Source organism: Poecilia mexicana, unplaced genomic scaffold (assembly GCF_051168715.1).
Source record: "Poecilia mexicana isolate PSO_F unplaced genomic scaffold, ASM5116871v1 scaffold_11, whole genome shotgun sequence".
Classification (NCBI taxonomy): domain Eukaryota; kingdom Metazoa; phylum Chordata; class Actinopteri; order Cyprinodontiformes; family Poeciliidae; genus Poecilia; species Poecilia mexicana.
The window spans coordinates 2,791,917-2,816,816 of record NW_028263380.1 but is presented as its reverse complement, the minus strand read 5'-3'; the positions used below and the strand labels follow the sequence as shown (position 1 = coordinate 2,816,816).

The following is a 24,900-nucleotide window of genomic DNA, read 5'->3' as shown; positions in this document are numbered from 1 at the left end:
ACAAAAATTAAACATGATCAAAAATACCAACGTTTTAAAACCCTTCAAATTTCACTTAATTTATTAGTTTACTTGAATCATGACTGGACAAAACAACAAGGTATGACCAGGTTTAAATAAAGAAAATGTTCACCAACATTGTATATAGTGTATATAACAGTGTATACACTATATAGTGTATACACTACACTGAAACTATTCCTCACTCACCCTTCACAGGAATAAGCACAAAATGTTTTCATAATAGTAGGAAGGAATACAGTATTTGTGATTTAAGAACTGATTTATAATCACTCAGAAGCACAAATGGCCTCCTGTTTGTCCTGTATTTTTTTTTTCAATCCAATTCAGCACCAATTCTCAGACATTATATTCTAGTTTATAAAACAGCATGTTGTGATTGATTGGGTTGAAAAAGTGTGTTGAAACTGCATATTTATTTTAACTGAGGTTACAGTGTCTGTAAAATCTATTCACCTTCTTGAATGTTTTACCCTTTTTATTGCTTTCACAAATCAATTAATGTCAAAGCATCCATTAATGTCAAAGTTAAAACAGATTTCTACATAACAAGAACAAATAAAGATATTAAATGAAATGTAACATAAAATAAGTGATTGCATCTATTGACATTTTTATTCACCCCCTTTATAGTGTCTGATCAAATTAATAGCAAGTTTTACTGAAAAGCAATAAAACCCAATATAATAATAGTAAGCAGGGCATGAAATCTGTCATTCACATAAAAAGAGAAACGCAGCACAACGAATTGCTCTGGCCTCAGGCCAGGGATAAACGAGGACTCTGTGGAGATACAAAAATGAGGAATTCAGACCAAAGCATTGCCGTTCTATTTTATATAAACCATAAGTGAATGATTTACATATGAAAAGGAAGGACTTTAAAGCATGATATGTCCACTTCATGTTATTTTGTGAAGAGAAATTTGAAAAATTTGTCGACATTCAAAGCTGGTAGAGACATATCCCTAAAAGACTTGCAGCAGTCACTGCATCAAAAAGTTGTTTAGTATTGATGGTACTGGATAATGCAAATATTCCAACAGAATACACTGTGGTCATAATGTAACAAAATCAGAAAAAATTCAATGTGTTTGAATATTTTTGTAAGCTACAATATCATATGAATTATATATATGTGTATATATGAATATAAATGAGTTGAATCTCATACCTTAGTAAGTACGGTAACCCTTACATGCACAACAGTCTAGTTTTAATATCGGATGACTTATGTGATTTGTCCACTAGACAGGCTAAGTGGAAATTAAAATGCAGTGCAGTAGCTACAACACACACATCACCCGTATATCTTCACCTGTAGACTGAGATGTATACCTGTATTGGGCAAGGTTAGGGTTTGGATTAGGCCTCTCAAGTTAATAGAAAGTTCCAATAAAGACTGAAATGCAAACTCATGTGTATGTGAGTGTTTGTGATGATGGGTGTAGGAGAGCTACAAGTCACCAGTCCAAACATGATATATTGAACATCTATTTATTTATTCTTTTATCAGTCACTGACATTACATCACCCCCAAAAAATCTTTTAAGTCACAAATTAAAAAAAGTAAAGTCATGAATTCTAACCTCTGAAGAGTTTATGTGATTTATTTCCACAAGTGCATTTTCTTTATCATGAAAAGTGATTTAGACCAAACAGTTTGTACAACATATGAGAAGCTTAACATTTTCTCTTCTTCAAAGCCTTGTGCAAACTGAAAATAAAGTTTGGTGACTAATTAAGAAACATGTGATTGTTACCAGAAAAAAACAACAACTTTAAAATAAAGTGACATAATAGAATCTGAAAAAATACTCCTAGCTAACAGCTTTGCTAAACTAGCCTTAGCAAAATCTGACTGAGTCACTTTCTTGTTCTCACTTCGTAAACTGATTCCTCAGCTAGTAGTTATACAGTTAATCCTATTAACTGTATAGCTAATAGTTATACAGTTATATTAACTGTATAACTATTAGCTATACAGTTAATAGTTAATCCTATTAACTCTATAACTAAGCTGATCTTAAATGTATATGTATATGTAGCCTAATCAGTTTGAAAATGAAGTGCAGTTCAAAACCTAACTAGCATGGCTTAGCAGATGCTGTTCCAACTTTTTCTCCAGTACTCGTCCTTGGACTTAGTATACATGCTGCAAAGTAAGGCTGCCTCTAGCTCTAGATTCAACCCCCACACATACGTATGAGTGGCAACAATATTCTCTGATCACATTTCAAAGCCAAACATGCAGATTTCTGTAAAAACATAACTTATTTCTACATATTACCTGACAAAAGAAGCTGGGTTTGCAGTGGAAAGTGACAATAATTTGCATCGCCTACTTCACACCTAATATAGTAATACGACTTGAGACGTTATTTTCAATGTTACTCTTAGTTGATTCCCATTGGTGGCTAAAGAGGCATTTGATTCAAAAATGAAGTCTTTCAGAAATAATATTTGATCATCCTTCGAAGTTAAAAAGGCATCATCTTTATCTGCTTTGGTTAATAAATTGAACAGTTGGGTAAAAAGAGCAGCAGACTGAAATGATGGAGTCAGTAAAGAATGACAGCATGTTATTCATCATGAGCAGCTTGACCCTGTATAAAGGAGGAGACAATGAAAAAGGTAATAACTGGAGCATAGTCAGAAATACTCATTTAAATTGAATCTATCAAGGCAAAGAACCTGTAAGATAAAATCTTCCTGTGCACTCAGAACATATATACTGTATATAATATGCATGAACAAAAATATATAGAAAAGTGAATTTGAGTGTAAGAGTAAAAAATAAAGGGATGCTGCAGATGTAGCATACTATCGTCCTTATCTTACACTGTGCTATAACATATATTGTATGCTGAATTAACTAAATATTCTATATTATAGAACAGAATAAATGTCTGGCAATCTTGTGTTTGGTGGTGGAGGTTTAGTAGGTGGTGAAGACGAGTGAATTCCTAAATTAAGAGTTTTGGGTTATCAGGCTGTTTAAAACCTCTTTAGTCCAAAAGAATTCTGAAACCTGGGAAGACTGCATGTCAAGCTTTGTTATAATTACATTTCACTCTTTGCTGAGTATGGCATTGTAGAAGGAAGTGTGGTGGCTAAATTAGTCATGAGTTTTGGGTTACTTTTAGGGATGCACCGATTGCAGTTTTCTTGCTGGTCGCAGATCGCCAATGACCTGGCCATTCCAATAGCAAGAAAGTTGCTGAGTTGGCAACAGTAAAGTAACTATTCTTAACTGCAAACATGCAGACATGATATGGTGGGTCGGTCTGACAGTCAAACCTCTCTTGTGGCAGAGTAAGAGAACAGTGGCTGATTTTTAGACCTTTACCCAGGTAGATAAGATCAGTGGACAACATCAGCTTCATATGTAAGTATCAGCCGATCACTGATCTCCGAAAATGAGGGAAATCAGGGCTGAGTGATTGGTTCACCTCTAGTAACTTTAGTAGTAAGTTGATATACTTTAGAATATAATTTAGAATCCCAACAAATAAATATTTTTTTCTACAATTAAGGTGCAAAAATCATCTTCTCTCTTGACTAATGAGACATAGTTTGGGTTTTGAGAATTTTGAGAATACATTAATAGTAACAATTTTAAATGTTGATGAAACATTTAACTTTTTCCCCTTGCAAGATTTAACAAGATGAATGTGTTCACTTCCCACTATAAGAAAGCTTCTTGTCTGTTTTACCTTGAAGAATTGAAGCAGAGACATCTTACCTGGGCCTCACACATGGAGGAATAGACCCAGAAGTATACTAGCACACTTATTTGTCATATATCAGAAGTCTGCAAAAGACAAAAAACAGTAGAAAACAACCCTTTTAATTTGGTAGCTGGCTGGCTAATATGTTACCTTAAAGCTAAAGTTAAAAGAATTGATCCCATAGCAGTCATTGTTAGATAGACCATCAAACTAAAAGGAAGAACACAGTGGACAGACTTTTGTTTGGAAACATGCACCAATCACTTTCAAACGCAAAGCAAGTTCAAAGAGTAGCTCAGAATAGCAGTCACTGAAAAAGACCTGAATGAACCATCAAATATTATCTTAGACCTTATCAAGATATAGGTTGATTAAAAAAAATCTGATGAACATGACATTATTTCAAGTCATGAAAATTATCCAAAACACTGCAGTAACCATGCCAGACCTGCAGGCGGCAGTGCAACACCGCCATGACAAAAAACACCCAAAACAGAGGAATGAACCTGAACGTCACATGTTTATGTTCTTGAGGTTGAGAGTTGCGTTAGAGCAGGGGTAATGACGTCAGTGTCTTTAGCTAAATGTTTTGTGGTTATCGACATGAAAACTCAAAGGTGGCATAAGGGGAAACACCACGTTGGCACTGAAAAACCTTTTCAGATCTACAGTTTTCACGGCTCCTAAAGCATGGTTTTTATTAGAATGCAAAGCTGAAACAATAACAGCTTTTTATGTACTTTGCGTGATGTTATTCCTGTGAGAAGAGCAGTTCAGTAGAAGCTAGTTATGCAATAGCTGTCCCATCAACCTGTTAGCTTGCGAACCTGAATATATCAATGTTAATATGTCTTTTATTCAGCATAATTAGCTTATATTCACACCTTTTAGTACATGAACTGAGTTTGTGTCATAGCTCAGAACTGTGTAGATCCACCCACAGAAGATATCTAATCTCTACGCTGTAAGATTTGACTTACAACTTGAATGTTGCAAAAGATGTGCTAATTTTATGATGGTTGAAAGAAAAACTTTAAAAATAAGTAGAGCAAGGAAAAGTTTTGTAGTCATGTAACAAGTGACAGAAAACAAGTTTCACTGAGGGTGTGAAGGGGAGAAGCCTAATGAGGAATTCACCCACCTAACACTGCCAGTGCCTCCACTTGGAAAGTTGAAGTTACTACACCCTATAAAGCCATTCGCTTTCAACTGTGACTTTCAGTAAGGGCTTAAAAGAGAGCTGAAGGAGTTTTTGTTTGAGTTACTTACTCTTGTGTTTTTGTAAGATGAAAATGGTCAGAAAATCGTTCCAAACCTTCAGTTTTTCCCAGTTAACACAGTGGGTGGGAACAAAAAGTCTCACAGCATCTCTCACAATTTTCCCATGATTCCAGTTTTCTCTCAGTGTCATCTGTCCAAATAAAGCTGTTACAGTTTTATCAATGTTACCCTAAGTGAGTGAATGCTTATAGAAAAAAAAATTTCCTTTACCAATTCAAGCAATTCTTAGTGAGACATTAACATCTCTAGTGTCCATCTTATTACTAGTGTTATTTACAGATGCCTTAAATGGAACCACTAATCTTAGTACCATGGTCTATCTGTATGTAAACATCTTAACTACAAATATCCTCAGATTTTGATGGTATGCATCTATTTACAAGATGATTAAAGGTTTAAAATCAGTTTGGTGTTAGTGCACACAGTTTACAATAAGAGGAGGAGCAGCACACTGATTTACACTTATTGCAGTATGCTGTGACTCTTTACACTATCAACTCCAACAGCTTCCTGTGATCTCTTTGCACACCATCTCTATAGTTTTTATTATCTATGAGAGTTACAACAGAGTGTAGGCAAAACATTGCACAAACTTTGACAGGTAGACCTTACAATCATAAGTCCGTTTGCTCCTGTACTGAGAGAATGGCATATGGCTAGGTTCTGTTTTTCACATTGGGTAAGGCTCTATGCACCTGGTGTTATGCCTCACTACATAGATTCCACCTGCCAATAAGACTGGAATGCACATTTCCTGGCAATAATCCCAGCTCTTAGAATGACCCAAACAAAGACAAGGGCACAAGTCACAAAGTAAGGAAGGAACAGTGGCTACATCACAGGGTGCTGACCCAGAGTGGTCTGGTTTCTATGGACGGCCGCAAGACGAGGTGAGATCTCAGTGCGATGGGACAGTTTATGAACACAAAGAATCAACAGTTAGCAGTGGCAGCCCTTCTCTGGGGAAGCAGTCGCAAGATCCTCTTCGCCGTCGCCCGGGTAGAGGACCTTTGCAGTGAGGCCACTTTTAACGCCATCCCAGCCATCACGGGTAACAATCTCCCCCATCTTCATCAGCTCGAAGATATCTCTGGTCAGCAGCTCGAACGCCCGGTCCACATTGCTGTTGCACTTAGCCGACGTCTCAATGTAGCGGATTCCCAGATCGGCGGCAAGCTGCTCGGCCTCATCCCGGCTCACCTTGCGGTCCTTGTTGAGGTCGCTCTTGTGGCCGATGAGAATGTAGACCATGTGGTGGGGAAGGATGTGCTCGCTCACCTCCTTGTGCCATTCTTTCACATGGTCAAAGGTCTTGCGGTTGGTGAGGTCAAAGACTAGCAGTCCCCCAACAGAGTTGCGGTAGTATGATGTTGTGATAGACCTAGAGAAAAAAGAAAGTATTGATAAATTCATAACTCAGAACAAATGTATTCTTCATCAAAGCAGAGCTTATGTTGGTGTGCTCTAGAAAATGACTGGCCATTCTCCTAAAATGAGTGAAAGAAAGTCTGAGAAATTTGAGATAGGGGGTCTAGGGAAATTGAAAAAAGAAAGTTACATTGTCTAGTAATAGACAAATTAAAGTTGTGCAGAATTCACGTCAAAAGTTTCCTAAGCTCCATTTCTTCAGAGACATACAATTCCTGCACTAGCAATCCTGCTTTTAGTGTAGGTCTGAGGTTGATGTCTCTTCTGAGGTCCTCCAAACAAGTCCAAATACAATCCGATTCAAGGTTAAAGTTCAAGTGTTGAGTCAGTCTAGAACTGGTTGAGATCACACCAGTCCCTCAATATTTTACATCATCATTAGAAACAAGCTGATGATGTAAAATAGATTTTGGAAGTCATTTTATAAGGTCTGCATAAAAAGATTTAATCAGCCTGTGTTGTGTGGGTTTCAAAGGAAATTCTTAATCAGCTCTGATAAAGACGGCATGATCTCACACTGACAAACTTTGAAAAATCCATCCTCTAAATAGATAATGTTTATTCAGTGGGGAAAATAATCTATATTAAGAAATAAAATCTTTGTTTACACTGTGGGTTAGTGGAGTTTTTTTCTACATAAAGGTTCTGGTATTGCTTTTTCTGATAGGTTTTTGTGGACTCAGTCTTCTTTTCGTATCTTTTTCCATTCCGCTGGTCTGAAACCAGGTCATTTATGTTTACTCCCAGTCGGTCGGGACAGATGCCCTCTCGCACTGAGCCTGGTTCTGGTGCTGCTGGAGGTTTCTTCCTGTTAAAAGAGAGTTTTTCCTCTCTACTGTCACTACATATACATTCTCAGTATGGATTGCTGCAGTCAATGACTCAACTCTACATGCTTGTCCAGGAGGAGCGAACGCTACAAGTCGATGACGCGACATAATCTGCTGAGTTTTCTTTGACAAAATTAATTTTACAAATTTGAATAATAAACTGAACTTGATGACACTGATAACTAGGATCAGTTGAAATATATGTACTTGGTCCAGTCATTCTGCATGTATGACTGAATTTAATTGGCTTTACTTTGAAAAGTACCTTCAGACAATGCTTCGTTTGAACCAGCACATTATACAGTAAATAAACAAAATTGAATAAATTTAACAAAGAATGAGTCTTTTCTTTTTGACGTAAAATTAACATCCTCACACATACTCCATAACTTTTAGCCTTTCCTGGTTATCAGGACGCAAAGCAAAAGTAATGTTCTGGTAGGAAAACAGAAAATGGAGAAAAAAAACAGATTTCAACTGAGACCTCTAATTCAGCAAGAAGCAAACTTGATTGACCCAGACAGACACACACCCATGAATGTAGGATCTAAAGTTTCTACAGGTTGTTATGGAGACGCTGATTTTAAAACAGGGTCAAAGTCACTCTATGGCCAGCTGTTAATACTAGGTAATTGTGCTGCAAGCTTTTCCAGTGGGTTTAATTTTGAAAATAAAACAACAAAAGCACATTCACCGAGGTAAGCAAATCATAACAGTGTGTAGTTCAACTGGGTGAATGCCATCTGCTGTACCATCTGAACTGGCTGTCATGGTAACACTACATGCGGTATGTGTGACTTCACCAGAGTTTCATTATGGCATGGTCCAGCTCTCGGCAGCTTCCTAGTCTGTATTCCTGATATTTATAGCGATTACTGAGTCAGCATTTACACAATGTAAGATGGCAGCAGGTGTGCTATGCTAAATGCAACACTACCACGGTTCATAGTTTAAGAATGACATCAGTAGGTATGCTAATGCATTTGTGGGTCTAAAACTAGTCTGGACAAAGTCAGCTAGTTACCTCCACGCCCTGCGACAGACTGGTGACCTGTCCAGGTGACCCAGCCTCTCACCCGAAACGTTCACTGGAGGTAGGCACCAGCACCTCTCCTGACCCCACTAAGGGACAAGGGTGTAAGAAAATGGATGGATGGATGGATGGATGGATGGATGGATGGATGGATGGATGGATGGATGGATGGATGGATGGATGGATGGATGGATGGATGGATGGATGGATGGATGGATGGATGGATGGATGGTTGGATGGATGGATGGATGGATGGTTCCCTCCACTAGGATTCCCTAATTACACCTATGGCAGATGTTCTGCAGTGGACTCCACTAACTGAAAAACATGTTTTTCCATATTCTATATTTCCATGTTCTTGCTGTTATATTTTCCCAACATTAGCAGATTAGCATTAAGAGGTGGAAGTTATTCTCATTTTACAGGTCATTGCTGCTCTGATCCTTACATGCAGAAACTCAAAAGTACATTTCAGAACTGCAGCTTGTTTTGGGGAAAACTGGGAATGTTCTCCAAATATTTGGAGCATTTTTTTTCTGATAACTCCTGCTTGTCTATAACTAAAACATTTACGAACTGTTAGCTCTTTCAGAGGACTGCACCCAGCTCTTCTGTGTGTGTGTGTATGTTGCATAACCACACACTATTTACTGTGCGGAAGGAGAGCAGGGCTGGTGTGTGAAAGCATTGGTCCTAGCAGGAGTGAATCATGATGTACAGGATGTGTGATGACCAGGTGAGGTCACAAGGTCAGCATGGGCATGTCCACATGTAGACCACCCAATCAAAACGGCATCTGCTTTTAAAATTCACATCCAGACGTTCTGGAAATATATTTTGATGAATTTAGGGACATAATTTAGAAAAAAAAAGAGAAAGATTTGTCTCTATAATATTAATTAGTGTGAGGGGAAAAAAAACTATGACATTTTTGTTTCTGGGCTGAACTTTGACAACAATTTGTCACATTATAACCAGAGATTTTAGTTTGTTTTATTGAGATTTTATGACACAGTGGAAGGAAAATGAGATGTAGTCTCAACATTTCTCTCATATAATAAATTTCAGAATTGTGGCTTGCATTTGTACTCAGCCTTCCCAAGAGGCAGCACCTTACAGAGGAACCTTCCTCTGAACTAACGCTCTGACTCTACCAGCTGTGAACATCTGCAGACTGACCTTTGAACCTATCCTGTCTGAGAACTCCGGCTCAGGCAGATTGGATGGAGAATAAAAATCTTTTTACCAAAGCTGCAACTAATGATTATGTTAGTAACTGATTATGCTGATAATTAATCAGTTAACCAGATGAAAAATTGTTACTTACTACAGATTTTGTTTTTCATTTAACCACGTCAGCCTTTTTTTAATACAATACAAGGAATGCCTGGAAAGATGCAAATAAACAAACAGTTCAATTTCTTTTTTCAAATAAGAAAAACTTTTTTTGACTAAAAATTAATAGCAGCATTCCTTTTGTAGCTAAAGATGCATCTGCAGCTAAAACAACCATCCTAACATCAACATGTGAAAATCTCAGGCCTTTCTGCTGAGGAGTATTCTTTTGATTAACTGATTAATAATTGCACAGCAAAAGGTGCTTAATATGAGATTTATTTTGTTTGTTTTTTCACAGAATCGCAGGTGAAGCTAAAACTGCCACATGAGGAGTTCTGGAAAACAAACAGCATGAATTCTGGTTTTTCTGGGTGAGCTACATTACATGAAAAGAAAAATAAATAAAAAAATCAAAACCGAGTGGAATCCTTGAGCGGAGTGAAGCCTGATGGGAAACACCTTCAAAAGGAAAAGCAGATCTAAGAGCGGAGCTTAAAAACAGAGTCATTTCTGTCCGACAGCCCAGCAAGCATCACAAGCAGCAACAGCTGGCTGACTGCTACAATAGTTACACAAATCTAGATTAGCTCTGACTTTGGCGTTGCCCTGGAGACCGTGGGACTGGATGATGGGGATTCAACCCGCGGCCTAAATAAGAGGAGACTCCCCATTATCCGCGAATGAAATGCTGCGTGTCTGCTGCTGTTCCCCCGGCCGGGCCGTCTGTCATCACAGCCTCGTTATGATTCTCCACACCGAGGCAGAGGAACGGTCTGGGTGAAAAATGACACACAGGGCGAGCTGCCACACACAGGCCCGCATTATCGAACCTAAACCTGGCTCATGATGGCTGCTGCGTCGCGGCTCAGCATTCACATCAGATCTGATCCCCGTCGTACCTGAACCGCTCCTGTCCGGCCGTGTCCCAGAGCTGCAGCTTGATTTTCACCCCGGGCTCGATGTCCAGCGAGCGGGCGTAGAAATCCACCCCGACCGTGGGATCCGCCACGTCGCTGTAAATCCCATCCGTGAAGCGCTTCAGCAGCGACGACTTCCCCACGGTGGAGTCCCCCAGCAGGATGATTCGGAACTGGTATTGCCACAAAGTATCCATGGCATGACTAGAGGCAGAGATGCGGCGGTGGAGGAGGTGTTGTGTGTGTGTCGGGTGGGGGGGATGCTGGGTGGGAAACAAAGCCGTGTGTTTTCCACGGAGCCCCGGCTGCTGCTGCTGCTGAGCGGCCGCAGCAATCATGTGACAGCTTTACCTCTGCTCCACTCCACAGACACAGACCGGAAACAGGAGCAGGGACGGAACGGGCCAGGCGGCTTGTTAACAAAGCGTATTAATGAAGTATTAACCAGCTGCAGCCTGTAGCATGATGCTAACACTGCTTCATCTTTATTCCCCCTCTGCTGGTAAACCTCTGAGCTCAGAGCCGGAGCTGTCCGCGGTCCTGAAGACTGATGTCACCCCCAGATTAAAACTGCTGTGATGGTCACGTGCAGATCGAACTATTACTGGCAATAAATGTTGGCGATACCTTATACTGCTGTGTTTTATTATTTGGAAAGTCCAGTTTCTGCTTGGTGAGCTGAGTGACCTCCATTGTTGGTCAATTGGAGGAAGTCTGGAACCAGCAGGACTCTTCCTGGAGCCGCTGCCTTCTGAACTGAGCCATCAGGTCAGGAGGCCAAGAACCTGATGGTCTCTCTGTCAGAGCTGCAGCGTTCCTCTATGGAGAGACGAGAAACTTCCAGAAGGACAACATGTTCTGTGGCCAGAGAGCCACTCAATAAAAGTGTCATGACAACCAGTCTGGAGTTCACCAAACGGCACCTGAAAGATCTCAGACCAGAACAAACAAGATTCTCTGGTCTGATGAGACAAAAGTTGAACTGTCTGGTGTGAGCGCCAGAAACATGCCGGATGAAAACCCACTGCAGAGCATCCTGACCCCAGACTGGGGCGACGGTTCAACCCAAAGCACATGATCCAGATCTGAAAGGCTTCAGAACCAATCTGTGAATGTCCTGAAGGGGCCAAACCAGAGTCCAGACACGAATCTGATTGACATCTCTGGAGAGAGGTGAACATGGCTGACAGTCGTCTCCATCCAACCTGATGGAGAAGAACGGAGCAAACAGCCTAAAGAGAGGAGGCTGAGCTGGAGGCTGCAGGTTCAGACTGGAGGCTGTTAAAGCTGCCAGAGGAGATCAAAATGTCTGCAATATACTTAGAGTAAATGTGATTTCTTTGGTTTCTGTTTTTAATAAATGTCTTTCATTTAATACAATTAAATGAATATTAATGGATTCCTTATAGGACTAGAGTTTGACACATCTTCTAATAAGGATAATAAATATCAGAATCAGAATTATTTTATTGTCATTGTCAGAAAGACAACGAAATTGCAGTTCCAGTACAACCATCCATCCCACATGGGAAGTGGGAGAGGGGGGATAGTTGGCTGAGGCCTCGCAGCCCAACAGGCGCCGCCTTGCAGAGGAAATAGGAAAAATAAGAAAAATATGGGTAATAAAAGTACTTTTTTTTCTCTCTACTTAGAACTGATTTTAAACATTGATGTTCCTCTGTTTATGTGTTCATGCTCTGCTGTTTCTAACTGATTACAATAATTACAAGCCCCCATTTGATGTTTCCCTTTAAGAACAACAGAACCCCATAAGGCCAGTACTCAGACGTTATGTTATTACTTCTTCTCTCCAACTTCCATTCCTACAACTATCAACCCTCACAGTCTTTTGGATGTTATTTGCTACAGATGTCATTATTACCCCGTTGTTCCTGCCACATCCTAATTATTTTTGTTTTAAACAACAGATTTTTCCCTCACATGCTCAGAGGACTGTCTAATTTAATAACATACTTCAGGGCCTTTTTCGCTTATCTATCTACTTCTGCATTTCTGTCTATACACGAGCAGGAATCTAGACAAATAGATTAAAACTGTTCTTATGATATAGGTGGAACAATATGATATTCTAAGTAGTAGATCAAGTAATGGAACTTGACTATCTGACACAGCTTTAGCTTTGTTTATTCCCCTAATTCTGTCAACAACTAACATTATAAGTTAATTCAACTGGTGCGTAGGTATCCCTGCGCCCACACTATTCTTCTTTTCACTGGTGTGATTAGCAGGTACCTTCAGGAAGACAGCTATTTGATAAATTCAAAGAAAAACACATATCCCATAATGCCTCTGGGTCATGTGACCTACAAAGACCAATCAGTTACAGGCTACAGCCTGTATAAAAGCAGAGGAGGTGGCGCGTTTCCTTCTCTTTCCTTGAGAATCTCCCGAAAGAAGTAGTGCAGTAGTAAAATCAGAAGAAGAAGCAGCGGTTCTGTAGATCTGGTAAGACCTTGTTGAGTTTAGCTAACATTATACTGAACTTTAAAAGGCAACTAGTTGATTAAGTGTGTTTAACTGTTGAGCGCAGGCGGCTAGCTAATGAGCAAGATGGGTAGAGCTAGCAGAAGAAGCTACCTCACTGTTGTAGAGTGTGTTGCATTTTAAAGTTTTATTCTCATCTGTATTTATAAATATTGCAATCGAGGTCTGAACAGAGATTAGACATGTTTAGCGTAGCTAATTTAAAGTTAGCTATAGCATGACTGCTAACATTGACCCACGTGCTCCGGCCTGCTCATTCCTCACGCGAGGAGGTGTCGTGCTTCACTCATTTTCCCTGCCGTGCAACAACCAGATCCGTTTACCAGTTCCGGTACCCGACCAAAACCCCTTATTCATTACCAATCCTCAGCACACCTTCAGTTTAAGCCGTTAGATTCAAAGTTTATCTGCAGTGTTGCTGTAATCATCAGGATTAGCATGTGGAACTAGCCTGATCTGACGGTTGTGCTCTACCTGCAGCTTCCAGTCTTTGCCGTCTCTGCAGTTATGGATCTGGACTCAGGACGCAGGTACGTTCTGCACGGCAGTCGCTCAACCCGGTCCAATACTCAGGCTCCTATCGAAGCCGGTCGTGCTCTGCTGTAGCAGCGGCCGGTCAACAGGAAGCCCAGATGAAATCTTTCACCGACGGTCGCTGTTCAGTTGAATAGTAACTGCTCCAGCAACATTTAGGGAAAGGACACCTGGTGTCTGTAGAGGTCAGATTGTGACGTCATATTTCCGTTCTGATCAGGTCTCAGTCAGCGCTGGGGGAACCACATGCAGGTCCAGGTGAGCCCCAGAACCAGCTGCTCTGGCTGACAGTCCAGGCTGTGATGATAAACTTGCCCTCACTGATTATTGATCTGACTGAGTTTTTGTTTTCTGAGCCTTAAGTCTCACAAAACGCATGGAAGTGTGATTTATTAAAAAGCTGATTGAAGTGGTTTGTGTTTAGGTGATGACCCTGGCTGATGTGGACATGAACTGGATGGAGACTGTACAGATCCAGGTAATGTTTCTCAGCTCTGCAGCCTTTGGCTAACACAGCAGCATGCTATCCTAAGGATCTGAGCTACATGTGGCTCATGGTTCTCCAAATGCATGCGAGAACATGGGGTGGTCTTTGACTGCTGAGGCCCCTCTGCCTCCAGCAGCCACTCAACCGTCCTACAGGTCAGCAGACTGGTCAGAACCACTGACTCTTCACTCTTTTTCAGAAGGGGTAAATGTTGGTGTACAGGTTGACTGGGAAGTGAGCGCTAGCTCTGCCCTCTAAAGGTATGAACCAAACCCTAACGTAATGTCTGGTCTATGATGACTCTGAAGTGAGCAGACTGTTGGATGAAGCTTGCGGATATGGGACTGAGATCAGACTTGATGTTTAGTGCATTTAGATGATACTGTTTACCAAAACTAAACATGACTGTTTCAGATGTTGGTGTGAGATCACCATGGAGACCAGCTGCAGGCCAGGAGTTCAGAAAGCTGCTGCTTGATGATGTGTGCAAAGAATCCATGACAAACGGTTGTGAAACTGATGCTGTAAAACTATCAGCTGTTGGGTTGGAATAAAAACCACTGAAAATACTTAATGTGTCTGTTTATTTGATTCTCTACATGCTTTAAAGATGTACAGAAACATGTGTAGCAATATTTACAGTAAGGCCACAGGAGGACAGGTGAATCACTCCAGTACTGAATGAGTTTATTGACCAATTCATACAGAGTTCACACTAAAAGCAGCTGCCACAGCTCACAGCACAGCCAGTATTGAAATTCATGCAGGATCAGTAACAAGTGGGAATCTCTGATATTTCAGAGTCTGGGGTGCTGCTGCCACTCCTGTCGCTGTACACGTCCCTGGAAACAACACACTTTCAGACTGCAAGCTTATTTTTCCTTTCAAATAATGAGCAGAAAAGTTGTGGGGTTACCGTGGAGACAGCCGGCAGCCTTTCTGTAGATAACCCTGGAGCTTCCCTGCAGCTGCCAGCAGCAGACCCAGGTACGGCGGAGACGGCTTGATGGGCCGAGACGTGAACTCTGGGTGGTACTGCACTCCAACGAAGTACGGGTGATCTGGAAGACCCAAGCTATTAGAACAGACAGCCAGAGCTGACCCAACAAGTTTTAGGTTTTACCGTCAAGTTCTATGATCTCCATCCGCTCTCCTTCCACATCCTGTCCAACGAAGCGGAAGCCTTTGTCTTCAAAGTGACTCTTTAGCTCAGGGTTTACCTTAAAACAAGACAGTGTACTGTCAAAACTAATGGGCAATTTAAGTGCTTATTTAATAGAATATCACTCCACTATTCTGTTTATAGATTTTTGCCAGATTGGGCAAGTTTCCACTTGAACATTCAGATTGCTCAAAGTGTCTGCAATTTCAACGTTCAATGACAAAAGTCGCATTTTATCCGACTTATGTCACCGATGCGAGACGTGTGTCAGAATAAGCCAGACGTGGTAAATCTGGATGGAAACGATGGCTGAAAATTATGCAAGTATGAAAGCAGTCTGTCAGTGAAGCATATCACAATCCCTCCAGTCCTGGCTCCAACTCCACAACCAGACTTCTCTACAGAAGCAGTGCTCAATAAAAGGCCATAGCCTACATTTTCTTTTTATCAGCTCCCTTTGTCTTACGATGTGAGAATACCGTCATCTCTGAATAATTAAAACTGATCCATAAAAGGCTCCTTCCAACATTACTTCCATAAGCAGTGTGTCTACAATCTTCTGCATGTGGGTTGCTTTGAGGTCACAAACTGTTCAAGCAGAAGTCTGACTGCGGTTGAATTGAGGCAGCAGCATGAACAACCATGACAAAAAAATAAATAAAAAAATCTGAATTGAGCATCAAGATCTACTGTGTGGATGTAGCATAAGGGTGTCACCCTTGAAAGTCTGGTAAACTGCTTGACTGGAGACCATAATTGTAACATTTGTTACATTTTCAGGTGGTGTAGTTAACCAAAACTTACCTCCTTACCTGTGGTGGCGCTGCACCAAGAACCAATGGTGCAACAACTAGAAGTTCCGATCAGTGAAGACACCGAGTACAGCGTAAGCGGCATTAGGTTCTAGCAGCTGCAGAATATTTCTTTCGTCTTTGGTAAAAGACATTGAGCCATTTCTCATGCTAGCACTAGACTGGCACATTTGCACTGCTTGTCATTTACCCAGAATGCTCTGCACTGAAGCTCACTTCCTGCTTTGGAGTGGTCCACTTATACATTAGAACCGCCCCAGAGTTCACTTCAACCAAACCCACATGTAGGTTTGTTGGCGGACCAGAGTTCACTTTTTTGGTTTTCATCAGAGTTTGGTTACACATTCACACCTCCCCAAACCAACCGGACGATCTAAGCAAACAGGGCTGGTGTGAATGCACCTTTAGCCTTCTTTCAGCCAGCTGACCACCAGAGTACAGCAGCTGGTAAAGGCCAAACAGCTACTCCACCTCATAGAAAAGACTTAGTACAATAAAACTTCTGTGGTTTTTACCTCAAAGCGATGTCTGTGCCTCTCCTCCACATATTCTGCATCTCCATAAAGTTTCCCTAGAAGACAGAGCAGTCATTAGCAACAGCAGCAATAATCAGCTACCCGACAACGAGTAATTAGAGGCTCCCTACGCATAATGCTGTTGCTGGTTTTGAAAATGGTCCGCCTCTTCCCCAGCCTCATAGTTCCGCCCATCTGCCCAGGGTTGTGCTCTGGCATGTCGATCACCTGAGAACATGACAGCCAACAATTAGTCCGATTCACAGGAGGCGAGGCAGCCAGAGATTACTGCTGGACAGGAGGAAGACCCACCACAGGATGTTTTGACTCTGGGTCGAACTCAGTGGAGTTAGCATCTACAAGTCACACAGAATGAGAGCTTATTGGGTTAGTTGCCATCTAGGTTGGTTAAAAGTTTGACTTTATAAAATGTGACACCACCAGTCATACCTGGCCAGCCCAGCACGTTCCTGGCATATTCACACACAGCCAGCTGCATTCCAAGACAGATGCCTGCAGAGGAACAACCAGTCAGAGTTCAATGTGTTTTGTTCTAATAAATCCGTGACACAGTATGGTCCAGTCAGTCAGTGACCTCTCACCTAGGAAGGGTTTCCTCTGCTTCCTTGCCCAGTTGATGGCGTGAATCTTCCCCTCAGTTCCTCTAACACCGAAACCCCCCGGAACAAGAACGCCACTAAACACAGGAGGACGTGTTAAATGTGCGTCCTTTAAACTTGGAAGCTGTGTGGACTGCAGATGAATGCAGGAAACTCACTCAGCACTGCAGAGTTTCTGCCATGCGTCGTGGTACTTCACTGGTTCCTCCTGCAGGGTGGTTGGCTCCAGAGACGCCGAATCAATGTACTGAGAACAAGAGGCGCCATTTAGACAACAGTCCAGGCTGGGATTGAAATATCAGGTGCAACAATGAGGGGCTGTATGAGATGTTTTACAGCAGGCTCTAGGAAAATCCAATTCAATCAAATATACTTTATTTGATTTGACTTTTGATCCTTGACCAATTCCTATGAACTTGGAGCCAAAATGGGGCGCCATGTTCACCTCAACATCAATCTGATGCTGCGATCCAGCTGTAGTCTGAACTGGGACGATCAACCTGAACCCAGCTCAGAGTTCCAACTTCCCAACTAACTGGAACGCAGCACAGAAGTGAGAGGAAACTTTTCTGACTAAAGATTAAACTATCCTCACTAGTATGTTTGAATACAGTAAGCTTCATGATATCCATGTATTTGAGCCAACCAGTGCGAACATCTAAACTTTAAGTGAACACATCAGTCTCATGTGATGACAGGCTCACCTTAACCTCCAGTCTGTGGCTGATGGCCAGAGCAGAATGTTCCAGAGCCTTAATAACCGAAGCATAGGAATCTGAGAACTTGGTGTACTTCCCCACCAGAGCTATGGAACACTGCTCCAGCAGTCTGTCGGACCTGCAACCACACCATCAGCATCAGCATACCACCCGACTCTCTGAGGAACAGCGACCCAGACTCCTCCAGAACCCCCCACTGCCCACCTGTCTGACATCTCCTTCCACTTGGTGAGCATGGTCCTGGACTTGGTCTCGATGGGCATGTTGAGTCGGCTGCTCAGGTAGCCCACCACGCCCTGATCCTCCAGCAGAAGGGGGACTCTGTAAATGGACGAGACGTCATGGACGCAGATGACCTGCAGAGACGGAGACAGGAGAGGTTTAGAACCGTAGAGGAACACAGAGACTCAAGCCGTAGCGCTCCACCTACCTGTTGAGGCTCTACATGGCAGAACATGGAGATCTTCTCTTTCACTGAATTCTCCAGAGCGGTGGTGCAACGGCACATGATCTGGAAGAGGTGGAACAGCGGAGATGAGGCTGGACGTCCTCAGAAAGGATTAGACTACAACTGAATGCTAGAGAAGCTCATCCAGAGCTGGTTCAGTCACACTGGTTGACCTTTTATCTCTAAATCGTCCGTGTCAGTGTTGGACCTGCTGTTTTTGCTCCAACTAAATGACTGTTAATGAAGAACCTGCTGTCATCCTGAATCAGCACCACTGGTCTACAACGCTTCAACTGTTCATGTAACGTTGGAGGTTTCAGCCATGGGACATCATTATGAAAATTTATGGCTGTGTCTCGATGGCCATGTTGTTCTTTGACATGAACACAAGGCAATAAATCGATTTTAGAGATTAATTGAATTTGCTGCTTATAGGAATTTGATTTTTAGTGAAAAACATTTTTTTGCATTAGTCTGGCTTCTGTAGTTTACTGTTTCCATTGATAAGACAGAATTGACCAATCAAATCCATCAAGCTGGACTGCTGGGAGTCAATCTACCAATCAACCCAACATTCTGACTTATCCACTAGTAGCTTCGGCATCATTGGACTTGAACGACAAAATTGCTGCCAGAAATAAAAATAGCAGATTTGTGAAACTGGTTAGCTGGAAGTCCTTAACCTTGTTTGGCAGTTACACAGCAAATAGTGTAATTAACACCCTTCACCATTTTCTCTTGAGCTTATTTTATTAATCTTTTAATTTTATTCATTTATCTTTTCACTTCATGTATACGTGATTTGTCTCACTCGGTTATGTTAAGAAAATATTAATAAATCATGTAGGAGGTGGACTGAATGCCCTGTTCATCAGTATGCACTACTTATTTTGTGCTAGTTTTCCTTCATCTTTATCTGTGTCACGCAGATGTGACTTGTGGTATACTAGTTCCTGTAGTAATGCCCCATTTCTCTGAATATATATATATATATAAATAATATACTGTAGGGCTGTGTAATATCGATTTTGCGATATACATCTATATTCTCTTTCCTAGAAAAAAAATTGATATTCATCCGCAAGTATACTAACATCCAACTGTCACCTTGCTCACTCACTGCTTGCTTCGCCAGGAGAGTGATTAGGTCATCAGGCTTAGAGTGATTCCTTCAGATGTTAAGTGTCAAGGTTAAAAAGGTATCAAACTATTCAGAGCAGGCTACTTGGTGCACTTTATTTACTTTACAAATGCATGTAAGCTACAGTTTGTACTGTTTCAATTAAAAGAAACATGTTTTCTCACCACTTCTTTGATTCATTTTGTCCAGCTGGCGACTTTAAGTCTGTGTCCATGTCCAACCAGAGCCAGGTATTGTGTAGTTGGTGCTTTTAATCAGTTTTCAGTTAAATGAATTCAGTCCAACTCTAAAACAGTCACAAAATGTCACCAAAATCACTCTGTCCCTCTAAAATCTTTCAGAAAATCGCAAAAGTGTATTGAATTGTATTGTTTGCTGAATATTGCAATATATATCGTATCTTGAGCAGAATATCGTGTATCGTATCGTGAGATTATTGTATCACTACAGCCCTAATATACTGTAATAGTTTGAAAAACATAACAGGGAATAGAGAAAACGGAATAAATTGAAAAATATGACTGAAACAGAATGTAAAGATATCTACGCTGCACCAGGAGAGACTAAATTAAACTCTTCTGCAGTTCAAGAGACTCCAAGTTTACAACAGAATGTGTTTAAGGGCCGAAAAAAATGGATTTTGGATGATATGTCGAGGCCGGAGCACATGTCGAGGCAAATTACCTGCCTCCAAGCTTCGTTAAATTAGGTTTTAGCGCCATGTGTTGATGATTATTTATGTTGCACTACGCTCTTACTTCTGCCTATGTGATGAATACTAAGTGCTGTAAGCACAACGTAGGGTGCCTGACCTAACAACCTTTTCCCCCAGGCATATCCACCTTTAACTGGTTTTGTTTTATCAAATTTTTACTTAATTACTTATCAGAATAATTGATAGATTACTAAAATAAATGTTTACACCAGCCCAACTTCAAACTACTGCTGCTAACGTGGCTAGCCACAAAAACTGTTGTACTGTAACCTGGACTCTTCTAATGGAGGACATGCTTCTGTAAACTCACCAGGTCAGGAGAAAGGCCCAGGCCCCTCAGCTCTCTCACGCTGTTCTGTGTTGGTTTAGTCTTCTGCTCTCCTGTCGCACTGGGCTGTCCACAACAAACACACACACACACACACACACACACACACACACACACACACACACACACACACACACACACACACACACGAGGAAGAAGCAGTGGGTTGTGTGAGCAGCAGGGTTCCCAATGAAATGGCGTGAGGTGGTTAGCGGTTTGCGTCCTACCTGTGGTATCAGACTGACGTGGATGTTGCAGAAGTTCTCCCTCTTCACTTTAAACTGGAACTGCCTGAACGCCTCGATGAAGGGCATGCTCTCAATGTCGCCGACAGTTCCTCCAAGCTGCAAACGCAAACGGAGATCAGGGTTGACCCTCCCGACAGGCTTTTTTAACTCCGGAGGCAGAAACAGTTATCAAAGTCCCCACAATAAAACCCAAAAGCTGCAAACCGCAGAGTTTACCTCTATGACGCAGACTTGAGGCTCTATTTCATCACCGTCAACGGGAACTTTGGCCTGTTTCAACACCCACTCCTGGATGGCATCTGTAATGTGTGGCACCACTGGAAAACAAAGTGCAGCAGGAACATTAGTGTAGTGTAAAACATGGTGATCAGGAGCAACATGTTAATATTTCATAACCACAGACTGGTAGGAGTTAACATGAAGTTTTAACCAGGGCTGTCAATGTTAACTAATTTGTTTCATCTGAAAATTTCAATGCGTCAATATTGCACAACAAAGATTAATCAAAATACCTAAAAGTCTTTTTGCCCTGGAGGGTTACCTTGTTCACAGAAGAATATTATGAACTGGACACATGGGGAGCGAAGAACAACAGCCAAATGTGAAAGTTCTTCACGACAGCAAGAAAAGTTAAACATTTTTTAGTCTACATGTTTCAGGTTTCACATGCAGGAATTCTGCTGGTCGCTCAGCCGGTTGAGGACAAGAGACTGTCGCCTCATTGCACAAGTCATTCAGCAAATGATGGAGAGGGACATTTCTAAATTAACGTTTAAGAAAAAATGGCTTTCTTTAAACCTTCCTGAATACAAAAAACACAGAAAACTGAAAATCTTCAGACATGCTTGAGATAATAAAACATTTTCTTAAATATGTTTATTGAAAACATGCAGACAGTGGCAGTTTTTGATATGGGATTTATGGGCAGCTGCCCAGGGCGGCATCACAAAGGCTTGGGGCACAAAAATATCTAGAAAATAAAATACATCTCATCTGTCAGTTGAAAAAGCAGCTGAACAAGTTTTCTACTACTTATATGCATGTGTAGTGGAATAAGTGTCTCTTACTGCCTGTTTAGTACTGGTAGGCTACATTACCTGCTTTCTGCTGCTGCAAAAAAAAAAAAATCAGATAACTGCTTGAATTCTAATTAGTTGGAGTAGGCAGAAGTAGAGGCTTGCCCATTCCTGCAAGAACCATGATTGTGTGCATATTTACATTTTAAGCATTCAGAGTAAGGCACAGTGATTATTGAGAGCACTAGAGTCTGATTAGATATTTTTAATGGATTGACAGCACCAGTTTTAACCCTGGACTCATTTACCCTGCACGGTCTTGCCCAGGTAGTCGCCCCTCCTCTCTTTGTTGATGACCGACTGATAGACCTTCCCGGTTGTCAGGTTGTTGTCTTTTGTGAGCCGGATGTCAAGGAAGCGTTCGTAGTTGCCCAGGTCCAGATCCACCTCACCGCCATCGTCCAGCACAAACACTTCACCTGGACACGGACAACGTGAGACAACTGTACGCCACAGCGGTAAACTGCCGGGCCTGCAGACGTACCATGCTCGTACGGTGAGAAGGTTCCGGCGTCAATGTTGATGTACGGGTCAATCTTGATGGCGGTCACATGCAGGCCGCAGGACTTGAGGATGGTGCCCACACTGCTCGCGATGATCCCTTTGCCGATGCCTGAGATGACGCCGCCCGTTACCAGGATGTATTTCATCATGGTGCTTTACTGCCTGGAGATGGAATAAGACACAGTTCTCATTCCAACGTGGTACTTTAAAAGTATCAGGCAAGCTCTGGTACACAACACTAACTTAACACCAACAACACAAAGTAAGTTTATTGAACATTAGACTGCGCAGACATTAGGTCAAGTGAGTGTTAATGCTGCTCAGGACACCGTCTCAAGCTCAGAAGCACTAACTTGCTTTTAAAATAATGTACTTGAATTTCATTAAATTATTTAGAACTTTATCCATTTACCATTTTTTATACCAATCTATTAAAATATACCAGGAAAGCATCTTTCAGTTTTCTGCCATTTGCTTTGACAAAATTATAAAGTTATTTTTTTTAAAAAAGTCTCTGCCACCCAATAAGTAAATGAATATCTGAATGCTCCTGGAGTACGTAATGCAAAAGGTATTTAAGCGTCTTTATTCCCCACAAATTGAGGACAAAAGAATTAGCAAATACGATGCCTTTGATTTAGTGAGGTAAAGGTACAATAATGCTTAACAATAGCGACTGAAAACTGGTGTTTATCTGATGAAGTAGCTGGGACTCGGTAAGAATTCAATATCTGAACTTTGAGTTGTAGTTTTACTTGCTGCTGTTGTGCTGGGCTGCATTTTACAGTGCACTATGATACACGAAATAATATTACGAAAATACGCTATTTTGAACAGTTGAGAACAGCGGACCTTCATAAACAAGTTTCACAGATTTCAATGTAATCTGAGGGGTCAAAGCGGACCCCAGAACGTCTTTAGCTTTAATGTTCAGCCTTAATACGTTGTATCTTGCTGCTCGTTCAGATGAAATCGTTTGTTTTGAGAAAAGTAACTTTTTTACTTATTCCCAGTCTCTCTTGCCGGTTATGGTTTAATTAATTAATTAAAACCAAATAAAGCTCAATATAAAGGCAAGGAAAACGTTGTAAAACAAAAAATAATGCTGCTTAATCATAAAGATAAAGAAAAAAATACCAACTACCGGATTCCTGGTCGATAACGCAGGAACTAAATTGATGCGGCATTTTCCCGGCATAAAGCTGGGCAGGCTTGGGGCGCTCGATTACGTTTGCGTCGCAGTCCTGAAGGGCGGAGAGTCACGCACTATAAAGAAAACGAGGCAAACCGCTCGTCCAAGTTAACCCTGTGGAGGAATATATCCCAGCAGGACCAACAATGCCGCCAGTACAGTTAGCTTTTTGCTAAGCGTACGCGTTAGCAGTGCTTCACAGTAGCTCTATAGCGTCACATAGTGAGAAATGCTGATAAAACATTTGCGTAAAAACCGTTTAAGTCATAGAAGACAAAACGATAGCACCGTCTGAAGTCTAGCAAACGAATTAGTGCAGTGTACACTGCTTTCAAATTAAGAAGCAAGTTAAAACACAGATCATTCCCACCAGCGTTACAAACTCTGCTGTGTTGAGAGGTGTAGCACATTTGAAAATCAACTGTATGAATTACAATTGCCTACGCAATTTACGTATTTGAAAATATTTGTATTACTTTAACCGGATGCTTATCCCAAGTACATATTGTAACCTAACTTGATACAAGCTAACCAACAAACCTGTCATTTCAACTTACCGAAAAATAATCCTCAACGATGGCGTCCTACTTTAAGAAATAAACAGCTACACAGAGGCCCAATAAACCTTTACCCGGCGAGTCAGTTTCACGTCCCAAATATTGACGTTTTTCGTAAAAGTGCCTCCTCATAGAGCCATCGACCCCTTCAGATTGTCTCAACACGTGTTGGAAGCACGATACGGGCTGCTACATCACTGATGACAGTCCTATGCTGCCTTCACGGCCACCTCGAAACTAACATTACACGAGGACGTTTTCTGAACACTTGTCCTGGGAGGGTTACTGTGGAAACGATTATAGTTCTTACTTCCGGTAGAAAGAGGAGACGGACATGCCGTCTGCTGTCAGAGAGCTATTCAGAACAGAGGAGCGTAATTATGAGTTTAATCAGGAGCAGCGCCAGGAACACGTGGTTAAGTTTTGGAGCAGAATGACCGAGATTTTGCAGCACTGCTAGCTTCTCGTTTCTCTGAATAACGGACAGTAATAAAGAAGAGACAAACGGTGCAGCTCGACAATGTAAAATATCGGAACTACATAATATTAGCATGTAATGTGAATTTTATTTTTTTATTTGGATTTGAAAAAGAATAATAGTCCATTCGTGGCTATTGGTTTACATATTTTGATTGCGTTACCTAAATCTAAAAAGTTACACATTTAAAAAATTAAAGTGTCAAAATTCAGTTATATTTATATCGAAATAATCAGCTGATCTGAGTCTTTATAATTGTATTTGGGCCTGTAATGAATTTC

The 24,900-nt window shown here is 41.3% G+C and overlaps 2 protein-coding genes, 1 long non-coding RNA gene and 3 other non-coding genes across 7 annotated transcripts; 4 read left to right on the top strand and 2 right to left on the bottom strand.

Annotated features, from left to right (window-relative positions):
* Nucleotides 1–1,498: 1,498 nt before the first annotated feature.
* Nucleotides 1,499–10,930, bottom strand: rab42a (RAB42, member RAS oncogene family a). Its single transcript, XM_015000527.2, has 2 exons — nucleotides 10,561–10,930; nucleotides 1,499–6,413 (listed from the first exon to the last, which is right to left on the bottom strand). The coding sequence occupies exons 1-2, from the start codon at nucleotides 10,914–10,916 to the stop codon at nucleotides 5,972–5,974; spliced, it is 798 nt and encodes a 265-aa protein (XP_014856013.1). The 5' UTR covers nucleotides 10,917–10,930; the 3' UTR covers nucleotides 1,499–5,971.
* Nucleotides 10,931–12,928: 1,998 nt separating this feature from the next.
* Nucleotides 12,929–14,673, top strand: LOC106925945 (uncharacterized). Its single transcript, XR_001419957.2, has 6 exons — nucleotides 12,929–13,044; nucleotides 13,564–13,613; nucleotides 13,838–13,875; nucleotides 14,042–14,095; nucleotides 14,304–14,364; nucleotides 14,519–14,673. It is a non-coding gene; the product is annotated as an uncharacterized LOC106925945 (long non-coding RNA).
* On the top strand, nucleotides 13,653–13,789 carry LOC148156357 (small nucleolar RNA SNORA16B/SNORA16A family). The gene has a single exon (XR_015764710.1). It is a non-coding gene; the product is annotated as a small nucleolar RNA SNORA16B/SNORA16A family (small nucleolar RNA).
* Nucleotides 14,134–14,261, top strand: LOC148156356 (small nucleolar RNA SNORA44). The gene has a single exon (XR_015764718.1). It is a non-coding gene; the product is annotated as a small nucleolar RNA SNORA44 (small nucleolar RNA).
* LOC148156355 (small nucleolar RNA SNORD99) lies at nucleotides 14,390–14,460 on the top strand. The gene has a single exon (XR_015764723.1). It is a non-coding gene; the product is annotated as a small nucleolar RNA SNORD99 (small nucleolar RNA).
* On the bottom strand, nucleotides 14,672–24,446 carry ctps1a (CTP synthase 1a). 2 transcript variants are annotated; one of them, XM_088010069.1, is made up of 18 exons: nucleotides 24,142–24,446; nucleotides 22,373–22,554; nucleotides 22,137–22,307; nucleotides 21,029–21,129; nucleotides 20,792–20,908; nucleotides 20,547–20,630; nucleotides 18,363–18,443; nucleotides 18,137–18,288; nucleotides 17,918–18,050; nucleotides 17,372–17,460; nucleotides 17,193–17,290; nucleotides 17,044–17,103; nucleotides 16,906–16,949; nucleotides 16,725–16,821; nucleotides 16,594–16,649; nucleotides 15,228–15,324; nucleotides 15,021–15,165; nucleotides 14,672–14,946 (listed from the first exon to the last, which is right to left on the bottom strand). In XM_088010069.1, exons 2-18 carry the CDS (start codon nucleotides 22,539–22,541, stop codon nucleotides 14,874–14,876), a joined length of 1,767 nt encoding a protein of 588 aa, XP_087866195.1. In that variant the 5' UTR covers nucleotides 22,542–22,554; nucleotides 24,142–24,446; the 3' UTR covers nucleotides 14,672–14,873. The 2 variants fall into 2 exon arrangements, with proteins under 2 accessions (XP_087866195.1, XP_014856014.2); XM_015000528.2 differs by having other exon boundaries at nucleotides 17,044–17,106; nucleotides 17,196–17,290; nucleotides 24,142–24,445.
* Nucleotides 24,447–24,900: the final 454 nt, after the last annotated feature.